At 36.2% G+C, this 14,293-nt stretch overlaps 1 protein-coding gene across 1 annotated transcript in view; it reads left to right on the forward strand.

The window, feature by feature from the left end:
* LOC104910419 (regulating synaptic membrane exocytosis protein 2-like) overlaps positions 1 to 14,293 on the forward strand; it is a 60,103-nt gene that overhangs the window by 13,100 nt on the left and 32,710 nt on the right. The window contains exon 4 of the mRNA XM_031552903.1: positions 10,052 to 10,262. Coding sequence (XP_031408763.1) covers positions 10,074 to 10,262 — 189 coding nt within the window. The 5' untranslated portion in view covers positions 10,052 to 10,073. The remainder of the gene's footprint in view (positions 1 to 10,051; positions 10,263 to 14,293) is intronic.

A 14,293-nucleotide genomic window follows, 5' to 3' on the forward strand; every position in this document is an offset into this window, starting at 1 on the left:
TGTGGTTTTGCACAAATTTGATTGTTTGGAAAAGTCAGACTTTTATTAGGTATAGTATTAGATGAAATAATATGTATATCTGCAAGGTACAAATCTCTTACCTTTTCAATTACTATTAATAATTTTTATCTAAAAAGAAAAAATACTGCATAAACCTCATTAACATTATGAAATATACATGAACGTTATAACACTTAAAAATATTAACATTTTAATTCAGTGAAGTTTGAGTTCAGGGAAGGTATGGCAGCCTTGCTGTAGATATAATTGATATTAAGAAAATTGTTACATGTCATGTCCATCCACTCATGAATAATTTGTCCTTTGCTTGGTCCTAAAAAAAAAACAAAAAACCCACAATTTTCATATTTGATTGCCAGTTTTAGGATCCATTTCTCTGTTTCTAGAGAATGTTACTCTAGAATGACAAAAACAGGTGGTGTGTTTTGGCACTACTTCCTGTTACTTTTAAAATATGAACACTATGAAAAATGAGTCTCTTGAGAGTGAAAAAGGTGTTTCAAGGGATCTCCCCCTATACTGCTGCTTGCGGCATGATTGCACTGGCAGTACTTCTGCAATAAGAATACTGATATTCATAAGCTATGCAAATCCCAGATCCACCATAACTACCACCAGTTTGGTGGTGATAATTCAGCATCATTCATGTTGGTGTAGTTTAGTTATGTAAAGTATGGAAATTGAATTCAGACTTGCTTATTCTGGCTTTCTTAGCATTGCTCAAGCTTATTTCCTGTTTAAAAAAAGAAAATTGTCAAGATGGGGACAATCTTGTCACAGACGTAAAAAGATAGGAGCTACTTAATAATTGAAAATGCTCATGAATGTTGTAAACAATGCAGAATGAACTCGTTCTAATCATGATACTGTAATGTCAGGAGGTGTTACATTTCGGAGACAAGACAGTCTGACCTACTATTTAGCATGTATTTATTTTGGCTGCATGTGTAATTGTCTAACGGAAAAATAATTCTGCCTGTTATAGTAAGAATAAAAAGAAGTTCAAGATGGTGAATTAGCTTTTTGGGCATTTCAGAAACCGCTAGTGTGAAGTTAGTGGCTTCTTTTTGTAAGTCAACTGATGATGCAAATAAAGTAACCTGAGTGACTGTGAGAAATATTATCTCTGCTGAAGATGCCCTTTATAAATGTAATAATGTTGCAATGTGCTTAATAGTCAGTGACTGAATTAGCACTATCAAGGTACATTTGGTAAACACTGCATACCTTGAAAAGGAAATACAGTATAAAGTAAATAAAAGTGTAGTTTCTGTAAGCAAGGATCTAATATCTCTCTGGAAAATGCTATCTGATATGCAGCTCTTATTTAGAGAAGAACTTGAGTTTGAATGATGAAAACTGAGGTTTCATGTAGGTGTGATCCAACTGTTACTTGTCTGGAAACATAACACAAACTATCAAAAAAATACAGAAATAGCCAACATGAATTTGTAGTAATTTTAGGCTAACGCAACATTTCTGTTATGAAACTTTTTAATCAAGTGAATTGGAAAGAAAAATGCCCCAGTACTTATAAAACATAGATGACGGTATAAAAATAGACTGTAAAATATTTTTTTCTTAGATCTATGTGTACTCCTTCAGTGATCTAAACTTTCGGTAGCAACTTTTGCGTAGTGGATGAAAATTTCTGTATGTCTATGTCAACTTTGCATGGAAAGTGACCAAATACAGCTCTTGATTTTTGCCTCAGTATACTAATATCATAGGGGTATTGTAGTAACTGCAAGATGATCCTACTTTTAATTTGTGAAGTACTTTTCCGTTACAAAATCTACCATAAAATTTTGTTGACCTTCTGCTTACAGGGAGCTCTGACTCTTCGTTCTGAACAAGTAGTATAGAACTAGAACCTGTGTACAGCCTTTCACAGGGGAAACTGAATGGCTGATTGTTTTGGGGGATGTTTGGATTCTAGCTGGAGTGTAAGTGAACAGTGTCATAATTCTAAATGTATATGCAGCTCCATCACACTAAAACTCTGATTATGTTTTACAGCAGAACGTGCTGCAGAGTTGTTCTGTCCTTTGTGCGTTCTCCCACAGAAACTGAGGACAGATTGTGGTTATTAGCAGCAGGAGACTGAGTGCTGAGAGACCCGCTGCTGCTGTGCAGTACTGACAACTCTACCATTTGTGCAGAGTGCTTAGCAGCAGCAGTATGTGGTGATACTGTGCTATCAGTATAGCTGAAGATTCAAATATCACCTACGATAAGGTTGCTTTCTGAAATGAGAATTCTTTTATCCTTTCTAATATTCTGTAAAAACTTAATCTCAGGAAGTTACCCTTAGACCAGACAGTTCCCCAGGCACTTTTCTATCAGTATGGCTGTTTGTCCAAACTTGTAACCCAGATGTCTTTCAGGCAGTTTTTCTTCCCCATCACATTTGTTTGAAATTGATCAAATGAAGTTGAAAGCATCTGAATATGTATGGCACATACATATGAGTGACTGCTTACACCTTATTTCATAACAAACTAGTTTAAAAAAGAAAAAAAAGACCACAGTTGTCTGTATATTTCTATTCTGTAGTTGAGATTTCTTCTACTGGGCTGGAACATAAATAAAATGACAGTACAAATTTCAAATTAAATTTCAATTTGAAGTGTGTGTTCCTGTGCTCTGTCACATATCCGTCCTGGCAACTGTGTTTCACTGCAGGTTCAGTTGCTTGCTCCTGATCTTCTTTGTTAGCTGAAGATTAGTACTTACAGTTTCAGCACTTTACCAAAGCTGCTCCTTTGGGATAGCAGGAATGCAAACACAGGGATGAGGCCCACAGAATTGGAGATAAAGTATTTTTAATTGAGGAAATGCAGTTGTGGAATGAATATGGAAAGTTTCCTGTTATTAGTCAGGCACTGGAAGATTCCCTTTTTTCCTGCTGGAGTTGGCGTGGTTAATCTTACTTTGAATGACACCTGAAATTAGCTAGGAAGGGCCAGCTTTGTCACAAGGTGGGAACGAAAGCAGACAAACTACCACTATTGTATGTTACAGTATCGATTCAATTTATCTGCTGTTACTCAGACATTAAAAAGGAGTCCTAGTGATATTTCCAGTATACGTGGAGAAGGTAAAGAATTAGGTGGCAAAATTCATTGGAAAAACAATGTAGAATTTTTAGTGGAGAAAGAATTAATTTAGCTAGATGTTTTAGAGGGAAAAAGAAAATAACATTATAGATCTATAGACTCTCAGAGTTTTGAATAAGCTCCTTTATAGAGAGCCTCCACTCTGCCTGTTTAAACCTTGATTAAGACCTTACAGCTTTTTATATATCACAGGTAGTGAAAATACATTGATAAAAGCAGTTACAGATTAATTTTAACAAATGGGGAAAAAAAAAATCACAAAAATATCAATTCCCTATTTAGTCTTGCAGTTAGTTGGTACTGCTAATTCTTTCTGCTACAGAAAAGATAGAGGCAATTGTCTGTTTTTTAAAAATACTTGGAAGTGACAGGTAAAGCCAGGAGTTTCTTCTTTTTTTGTATTATATACATGTTGTCTAGCTTTATCTTGCTGTCATTAAAACTCCCAGAAACGTCATAAGATTAATTGGATGAGCCTCTAATTGGCCATATGTTAATCTTCTTCATGTTTACTTGCAGCCTGGTGCAAAACTGTTGTACATAGATTATTGCTCACTGCTACCTTGCCAGTAAAAGAGCAGCCTAACTGCTGCTAATGAACAAATTTAATAAACAAAGGCAATGATTTTATTCAGTACTGTGCATTATGAATAAAGGAAAAAAAGTAAGGTAATCTTTCCAATTCCAGTTAGATTTCTTTTGTCTAGCCAGCCTGCTGATTTGTTCTCAGAGTCATGGATATGACTCCGGAATTAAGACTGAGCTTTTGTTTTTGTTCTCCCCTCATATTTGCTTCTATTTCTTAATTAGTTTCTTAATAAATAAACTAGATTCAGTGATGCAGAATCTAGTGATACAGACTTCATCTGTAATTGCAAGCATATTTAAAATCGTACAAGATCAATTTATTATTATGTGGGGAGAGTGCAATGAGAGGAATATTTGCTATAACAGAGCTGAAATAATCTGAGATCATAGAACAGTTCAAACTAGTGTCCATTTCAAAAAGCCCTAAGAAAATATGAAATGAGAGAGAAGTAGTGTGGGACAGCTTGTCTGTATCTTTTACTTCTGCGAGTGATCTGTATGAACTTCCCAGCAGCACTGATTGTAAGGTAGCATTTCACTGTGCAGTTGTGTTTTTTGTTTTTCTATTTGCATCCTCTTGATACTTTTTTTGATTTTTTTTTTTTTGATTTTTTTTCAGGTAAAGGTTAAGCTTAGACATGTAATTTAGATGGATGGCTCTGAAGTTAAAACTACAGACAGTGGAAAGCAGTTGATTATTGTTCATTTTGAGGAAACCAGACAGTTAACATTGTAAATCAGTTCTAATGAAACAGTGGAGAGTTAATTTTGTCCAAAAGTTAAAGTGATTAAGAAAGCTATCTTTTGCATTTCTGAAGATAGTTTTTTAAAGTGGCTTTTTTTATAACATACCACTGTGAAGGCATAAACTGGAAGTTCAGCTGCCCTTTTCCTTACGTAGAGCTAGAAGTATGATGGAGGTCCCTGGTCAAACCTTGGAGAAGTTTAACAGTAGTCTTAAGGAAGCGTAGAGAGACAGCCCATTCTAGTACTGCACTGCCATTCTATTGAAAAACCTGCTCTTAACATCCAGCCTGAAACTCTGTGTGCTACCAGTGACTCTTGTCCCATCTTGGATTTGCCGTTACCAGGAATTTACCCCTTGTTTCAGGAATTATTAGGTTGATTAGTAGTTTGAGGCTGCTGTTCAGTAACTCCTCTTTGCCAGAATGAACAATCTCAGCTCCTTTACTCCCATGTTGCAGGTTAGGTGCTCTCAGTCCCTGATGATTTTACCAACTGTCTCCTAGATTTCTCCAGTATGTCCACATCCATCCTGAACTGCTGGGCCCCAGTCTGGATGCAATACTTTAGGTACAGCCTCACTGGGGCCAACTATGTCAGGAAAAGGTAGCTTTCTTTCATTTCTTGGCTCATGTGAACCCATTTTAGTTTTCCCAGCTTAATGAGAGCAGACACACCACTGGCTCATATTCAGCCTGGTTTCCACTGAATTTTCCATCTTTTTTTCAGCATAGCTTACGGATATTCAGCTACTTGTTCCTAACCTCTGCTAACACTCTTATACCTATAAAAATAGTATCTGTAGATCAGAAGTAAGTGTACTTATTGGCAAGTTAGTTAGCACTACTGTAAAAGTAAAAGGCATTAAGTGTTTGATGCAGTACAGGGAAGAACATCCTTTCTGTTACCGGATGGCCACTGCCACTATGCAGGAAAAAAATATCACTGAAGGAAGTTGGCAAAACTCAAAGCGAAGCCTGGATATCAGCCACATCCGTGCTCCATGCCTGGGAATAGGAAATGAAGCACAGGCTACAATCAGTAAAAAAAAAAAAAACTTTAGAGAGAACTGTAGCCAGGAAATGAGAAGTGGCTGCCACACTTGCATCTGACTTCAATACCCTGGATGCTTAGTTTTGGATATTTCAGAAACATATAAGTGAACTTCTTTTAGGCAGCAGTGGCTTTGGAACTTGTAGTACTAAGGATTTATTTTGGAGGGTGCATGCTGCATGTTCTGTGGACATTTCATAGACTCATAGAATGGCATAGGTTGAAAAGGACCTCAAAAATCATCTGGTTCCAACCCCCCTGCTGTGGGAGGGTTGCCAGTCATTAGACTGGGCCGCCCAGAGCTATTTCTGGAGGACAAGAGAAAATACCTTTGTCTTATTATTTTACATAAGTTGACTGAATGTGCTTTTCCAACTTGCCTTTGGTAGTAGCTCATGGTTTGTGAGAGGCCTGTGGATTCTTGTTCCTTGATGATACTGAATTTCTCATTCCTGGAAAGGTGTGGGGAACCAAGAAACAGAATTGAGGGAGCTTTTTTTCCAGCAGAAGGGTAAATAAATCATTAAGTGTTCCACTAGAAACTATTTCTTGATCTTGACAGCTCTTAAAAGGCTTGCTTTTGACATCTGAAAGCCCTCTAAGCAGTGATCTCAGACACAGGGTTTTACTGTACCGAGTTAGCTAGTCAAGTATGTCTCATGAATTGCACTAGCATAACTTCCAGCAGATATGAGTGGTATTTAGGGAACTCATTCTTAGAGGAGTTGAAAATGTTGAGAACTAAACATCAGTTTTTCAGCCTTGCTTTCAATTATCACTAGGTTTTTTGCATAAACGTGCACCATCTTCTTCTTCTCCTCTAAGACTTACAGTAGTTATTAAAGCACATTCTTGCATTTTTTGGAAACTGTGTGGAAAAGGAAATTTTGCCTTAGGACACATCAATGGCATGTAATGGTGCTCTTGAGGCCACTGTACAAATAAACGTCAGTAAGGGTTGTTGACATCCATTATGGAGTTTTCTGCTGAAACCTTCTGTTTGTATTTTGATGAAGGTACTTGAGTTTGCAACCAGAGACACCAGCATGCTTAAGATTTGTATTATGGAGAAGAATTATGGTCTAATATGTAGATCACCTGCAGAGCACAGTATTTTAGACTTGAAGCACAGACCTTCGTCATTCACGTTAGCTCAGTTCCATGCTGGAGTGCAGGGACTGGAAACTTTAGGGTTGGGTTTCCCAAGTTCAGACCCAGGCTCTGAAGTTCACTTTCACACTGTTTGCTTTCAGTTCCCTGATGGCTGAACTCCTAAGCCCTCTGAGGCAGCAGTGTTATAGGCAGATATATGTTTATAATTATCTAAAGAGAGATGGGAGGCAAATGGATGAGGCCAGGCTCCTCTTGGTGGTGTGTAGCAATAGTATAAGGAGTAATGACCTAAAAAAAAAAAGGGCATTCCATACTAACAGAATGCAGAAGAACTTCTTTAGGTAAGGGTGACAGAGCACTGGAAAAGGTTGCCCAGAGAGGTTGTGGAGTCCCCTTCTATGGAGATATTCAAGACCTGACAGGACACCTATCTGCGTGACCTGTTGTAGGGCACGTGCTTTAGAAGGGGGGTTGAACTCAATGATCTCTTGAGGTCCCTTCCAACTCCTACAATTCTGTGATTCTGTGAATCTGCAAATGCAGCCAAAGTGAATACATTAGGATTTTATTTGCTATTCGTTTTCTGAAAATTGTATGTCATACAATTTTTACTAAATGTTCTCAAATACTGTACTAAACATGTACTGTTACTGCATGTTATCAGCTTAGTTTTTTGACTTAAAGCTTTGTACATGCTAAATGCTAAGAAATTATTATTGATTTACAAAATAGATCAGCGAGTTTTTTAATGAACTTTCTGAAATGCTTATTTTTTATTGTTTCAATTATTCATGTTTGAAGTGGTTCTCAGTAGAATGCATACTGTGTGTAGTCTAACTGATTATTTACTAGATCTTTGTCTTCTGTGTTTAATTTTTTTTGACAGCTGTCAAAATGTGTAATATTTTTCTTAAAACAGAAAATGTTGATGTAATAACAAACTATTTTGGCAGACAAGAAGGTGTTTGCTACAACACTGAGCATTTTAGAGAACTTCTCTGTATAACCTTGAGAAGTTTATAATTTCAGGCAAAAGTTGCGGTGACCTTTGTGTAGATGCTTGTGCCCAAGAGGTAACAAAAGTGAAATTATTTCAGTACATGAGGCTTAGGATTTGGCAAAAGCCTTGTGCTTTTTATGCATCAGTGAGACTGGTAAGAAAATAATCATAAAAACAAAGGCTGTAGATTACAAGGAAGCCACAAAACTAAATGCGATCTAAAATAAACTTGAGGTTCAGCATAGATAATATGCTTTAAATGAAGAACATAATGTTTGGCAAAATTAAAAGGCAAGCAAGGTTTTGGAAATTGCATGTGTTGTTGATGGAAATGGGCCAGACTACCAACTACCCATTATATATACTGCTGTCAGGCTAAAGTATTGAAATGTGCCAGAATTTTGTTCTCAACTTCATTCAGCACTTTTTGCTAGTAACTGCTGTCCTGCCTCATTCCACAAGGAACAGTCAGCTGGGAACTCTTGGCCTCAGAGAGCAGGCAGAGGAACCTTTTGGCCTGCCTGGGCTGCCGTGTCCCCACATTGCTCCTCTTGAGGCCTCTGCTGCAGGCCAGAAGGTTCTAGAAGTGTGCAAGTGGAAGAGGGCTGTGCCCTGGGGGAATGTGTGGACTCAATATTGAGTTCAAGTGATGAGCTGGTAGTCTAGAAAGAAGAGGTGTAAGTAGCATGAAGTAATGTGCTTTGTTTGTGGAAGAAGGGCAGCAGCAGGAGAGAGCTGGAGGCATCCTGTCGGTGTGTGGGAGAAGCAGCATGCTTCCAGCCTCCTGCATGGGCAGCAGGCCTGCCTGATCAGTCCTATGGCTCCTCTGCTGTAACGTAAATGGTATCTTAGGGGAGGTTTCCTGAAAAAAAATAAAGCGAAGATCAACATTTTCTGTCATATATGTGGGGAACCATTGTGAATAATATTGCTTGGGGTAATTTTTCACAGACTGAGTGTACTGATGTTTGCCTTGATAAGAGCCTCTGATGCTTCTGATGAAGCCATTTTGTGTCTCTAATTTCTATCAGCTCTTTAAGGATAGCTGGTCTCTCAGCTTAAGTTTTCTCCAGGAGGTTACAGTTTGTGCTATATTAGGCCTCATATACTGGTAATCTTTTGATAACCTCATCTCAAGAATCTCACGAAAGCAGATAATCCTAAAAAGAAAAGAAATCCCTCCCTCCTGCACTTTTTTTCTTTTTATACCTTTCTAATGTTTTGTAGGAAGTAGTCTTTTTTTTTTGGTTGTATTTGTACCTGCATAGGAAACTAAATAAAGTGCTTAGATTACATTAGTCTCAATTAGCAAAATTAAGTGGGTTGAGTTCCATACTAACAGGTTAAAATTCAGGACTCAGGCTTCTTTAAATCACAGGGATAAAAATAAAGTCAAAGGCTTTTCGTCTTCTCTTTGTGATTGAATCTCTTATGCTATGTCACATTTTCCACTCTTTTCAGCAACTACAAGTACTAAAAATTAACTTCTTACAATGAAAATTTTTTTCCTGTGATATCTTTTACCTTCAGAAATAGAGGCGTCAAGAAAAAAAAAAGCTATAAAAGACTTTTTTTTTTTAGTAGCTTTTATTATAGCAAGACAGTTTAACTATCATATGTAGAAATTTGATGAATATGAGATCAGAAGATAAAGTAGCATGCCTGAAGTATGCACATAATTGTTGATTATGAATGTGCTCCTAGTTCTCTGGAAATGGAAAGCAGGACATGCGTGGGGTTTTTGTGTGTGTATATGTGTTTTCAACTATTGTCCCTAGTTTTTACACCTAAAGTAGTCTTCTTTCTACCTTTGGCTTGAGATGATAGTCCTTATTTAAATAAGTGAATGGCTTAAATGAAGAGTAATAAATTACTTGCTTAACTGTAGTAACTTGTTATGGGCTTGGGGTTGCGCCCAATGCTTGAAAAATAATTGATAAAACATTTCAGAATAATTAATCTGTGCAGTATTTTTGGATAAGTAATTTACCAAAATATACTTGCATCTGTCTAATGGAATTATGTAAAAATGAACTTGGAAGAATGAGATTTTTTTTCCTGCTACTAACCAGTTTGTTATCTAGTGCTGTGAGCTCTTGAATCATTCAGTCTGTATTTCCTACAGTTGTATTTGCAGCTCACAACTGGTCACGTCCTAAAGCAAAGTTACTTCTTTTTATAACAGTTAGAATGTGTGCTGTATATTATGAGTTTTGGGTAACTACCTTGAGTTCAGTTCAATTGGAAAGAAAGTAGTTCTTAAAGGTTACGCTTCTGAAGCACCATAAGTGAAATGTGTTTCTCTCAGATTTGTGTTCTGAAGTTGATGGCAATTTTAGTGATTGTGGAGTATTTGTAAGCATAAATAATCATTAAAAAAAAACAACTGTTAATGATCTCTTTTCTTCTGCAGAAAATTACATCAACAATTTGAAATGTATAAGGAGCAAGTGAAGAAGATGGGTGAAGAATCACAGCAGCAGCAGGAGCAGAAGGGTGATGCCCCAACCTGTGGCATCTGCCACAAAACAAAATTTGCTGATGGCTGTGGCCATAACTGTTCATATTGCCAAACTAAATTCTGTGCACGCTGTGGAGGACGAGTATCTTTACGGTCAAATAAGGTATGGAGTTATGAAAACTTAGCAACAAAATTCACCTCAGTATCTTTTATTCCTTGCTTAAGTGTGCTAACTACTGAAACAGATTTCCCTTAAAGAGGAAATGATATCTACATAGATTGTTCTAAAAGTAATCCCTCCTATTTATTTCCATGGAAACAACAGCAGATATAAAGAGTACAAAACACAATTTGATAGTGCAAATTCTCAGCTACAAAACATTATTTTTCAGCTTGGTCGCCATCATTAACTTTGCATTGTCACCACCAATGAACAAGAGGCTGCATGCCATGCTTGTAAATATCTGCATGGCCATCCAGAATTTGGCTTGTCTTTCACATCTGTCACCACTGCTGAAATGCACCACCCACCACCTCACTGTGCTCACATCTGCTCTTTGGTCTCCATAAATATTCAGCAAGCATTGATGAATGTCGGTGGATGCCATTTTTTCTGCATGAAGCAATTCAACTCCACACTTCTACTTCACCCACACTTCCTTGTAAGATGCAGTCTGATGCCATCTGTTACATGGCAACGATATGTAACGGGATATTGGTAAGAAGGTTCAACCTCTACTGCCTTACCACCAACATCTGCCTCTGACATTGTGGAGCAACATAATAAAATAGGAGGTGTTGCTTCGTACAAAAAATTCAATGCACTAACAGTACAGATTTACAGCTGACATTATAGGTGTTTATTATGTAAGAACAGGTAAAAGAGCAAAATGAATCTTTAAGGAGTTTGGTCATGGAATGAAATATTCAGCAGGACTGAGGTAATCACGGAGAACTTCTGTTCTGAAGTTAGTTTATTCATTCTTCAGAGAGTGTTCACATCTTATAGATGTCTCTCCCGGACTCGGACAGATATTTGTAGAATATTCTTGGCTACTCAAAACTCATAGTAGTTTTTTGTGGAAACGCATATTTTGTAAATCAACACAATCATGTTATTTATTAACATAATCATTTATCAATATCATTTATTTCCACAAATCATTTTTTTCTGTGATAGATTCATTGCAATCTATAGTTACTGTCTTAACCTGTTGGAAGGGAGGCGACAGTGTTACGCATTTTTTTTGTCCTAAGAGGCTTAAATAATGGGCTGAAGCTTTGATTAACAGAGTAGGAAATAATCTATTCGTTTATGATTAAAGAAACTGAGATTATGAATAAATCTCTCAAAATGCCTTGGTATGACCAGATTTTATTAAGGTCACTTTAAAAGTCTATTGAAACTTTTACCTTGAGTAAGCTCGCATATTATTGCTTTTACAACTAAACTGTGTAACTATTAATCAGAGAGATAATAATTCCTGGACTAGTTTCATCTGATCATAAAAGCAATCAGGGCAATTTTTTGTTTCATTGTATTAGGAGTCAAAGAAAGAGAATGTTGGGAGGAATGCATCATTTCCTAATGAGATGTTTAAGACATTGCTTAGAGTTGGAAGAGACCTTTCTCAGGAAGAATGATATAAACTTGGCAGATATTTGTTTAACTTATCTTGACAAGTCTCCAGTGCAATTCTTTTATACCCTCTTAGGTCATTTGTTCCATTGCTTACAATCTAATTCTATCTTTCTGTTAGGCCACTTCCACATTCACCATTATGAGTCTGTTCTGCAGTTCCTCTCAGTTGGCATTTTTCTAATATTATGAACAACAATTTAGTGTAATAAACTTCTCTGGCTCTCATGCCTTCTGTTCTTGATCATTTATGAACATGCTGGAAAGATCATCTCTAGACAGATTCCCTGTGGGTCTTCATTTGAGATAGCTCTCAGTTAAAAAGCACTGACAATTTATTCCTGTTAATTTATTTTTGTCTTTAACCAGCTGAGTTTTCTCTTGACTTAATTTAGTCCTGTTTCATGGTAGATGAAATTCTTCAAAAGCTTGGAAGCCCAACACAGCTATATCAACAAAATCCATTTACTCATTTTCTCAGTGACTTCTAGAAGAAATTCTTGTAAATGTAACAGCCATGACTTCCTGTTACTAATGCTTTTTTTCCTATATTTTACTATAATCTATTCAAATACTTTCTAATTTTATTCTGTATTTTGGTTTACACAGATTTGTGCAGTCTGGATGTCAGCTCACGTGTCTATTAGGTGATCACACTCTCAAAGTCTTAAATAAACAGGCCTCACTCTTTCCTCTTATTCATCTTGTCAGTGTGAGACTGTATTTTTCAGTCACTTGTTACATGTTTTATGTTTGACATGTTTTACACTGAATATAGAATCTGCTTTTTTTGAAAAATAATTACTGTTCTGTTGATTTACTTTGTAGATCATTTTTCTGAAAGATCAGTTTGGGTCACTTTATGTAAAGTAAGATTCTAGAGTAAGTCTCTGTAATCGCAATGAACATGAAACCTAAATATTTAATTCAGACTTATGCTGTGGCAGCCCCGTATTGCTGATGTCTTTTATGCCTATACACATTATTTCACAAAATCAGTTTTGAATCTACCTTACTGTAGCTTACAAGAATTCATTCTTTTCCATTTTCCTTAGTGGATACTACTTCACCTTCTTGAAAGATGACTTTTAATAGCTTCCTGTGTTAGCTGTATCTGATTTTCTTTGTTCTTTTGAACATAGATGTTTTTAGACATATTTTACATGTCTTCTTTGGATGTTGTGTAAGATACTTCTTAAAGAATCTTTGTGTTTCCTGCAAGCATTTCACCCTTTTGACTGTTCCTTTTGCTAGTTTGTTCTTAGACTGAACTGTTCTTTCACCTTTGCCTTTTTTCTTTCTGATCTTTCATTGTACAAACAAACCTTTGTTCTCTTGCTTAATCTTTTAAAATCTTCCTCTATGAATACATATAGGAATGAGAATATGAAATTTGAAAAATGGTTGCGCTTTTATTTTGCTCTCTCATGTTAGTATTTTTTGTTGTAATCAACGACAGGAGGTATGTAACATTTATTTGGTTTTGTCTGAATTTATAACGTACTTGGTGGTGATGAAATGGTGATGATTTTCTGTAAATTTTCAAAACATGAAGTGCAAAGAATTTTATTCTTAATACAATTTTTGGCTCATATTAAAATGCCAAAAAATATTCTTAGTAAGAAGAGGAATGGTATTTAAAAAAAAATACAGATAACAAGGTGAAGATAAGAATGTGTGAATTGTCCTCCAGGACTCCAGTCTGCTTTACAGATATACCTGCATATAAAGCTGTGAAGGAAGGTGTGGTTTGCACAAAGAATCACGTTGGGGGTCTCAGAATGGTTGGGTGATTTATTCCTTTTTCATTTAGATACAGTGCCTCAAAAAAAAGCATTAAAATTAAGTCAGTGTTGTACAAAAATTGTCATAATATGGGAGTCCTTTCTAGATCAAACAGAATAATGATTATGGTGCTACTGTTGCTTCTGTGCTCCTGCTTACTACATTAGTGAGCGACCAAGGTAGGGAAGTTAAATGTCATGAAAGTAAGGGAGATTTAAATGGCACTATTTACTGTTTTGAACAATTTTACATTGATTCAAATTGTATCAGAAGTAATAAATCAAATAAAATCCATAGTGATATAGGTTCTACTGGTATACAAGATGCACTTTATTTGCAGAGAAATGCACGCTGAATGAGACAGTAAACAGTAGAATGAGGTTTATGCAGTTAAGAAATTTGAATGCTAAAATGTTGAACTTACACTGCTATCAGATAGATAAAACTGTGTTATGAGTATACATTTCAACAGCTTAAAAAGACAGTTCAGTAAACTAACATTTAATTTCTAGAGGAAGAAAACAATACTTGTCTGAAAACTTGATTTGAAATGTGGTAAATACCTCCTTTTAGGATGCTGGGCAACCTACTACCCATTACAGCTGCTGAAACATTTCTCTCTTTGTCTCTGAACATCAAGAGATTTTCAGCTGTTTGACAGGAACCAGCAAATGTGTTTGAAATACATGAAGTTTAAGTAGGAAAATTCTTCAGCTCCCTCTGGTTCTTTGAAAGATTTGCATTTTGATTACTTCTCTGAGGCTGTTTTT

This window comes from Meleagris gallopavo, chromosome 3 (assembly GCF_000146605.3).
Source record: "Meleagris gallopavo isolate NT-WF06-2002-E0010 breed Aviagen turkey brand Nicholas breeding stock chromosome 3, Turkey_5.1, whole genome shotgun sequence".
Taxonomy (NCBI): domain Eukaryota; kingdom Metazoa; phylum Chordata; class Aves; order Galliformes; family Phasianidae; genus Meleagris; species Meleagris gallopavo.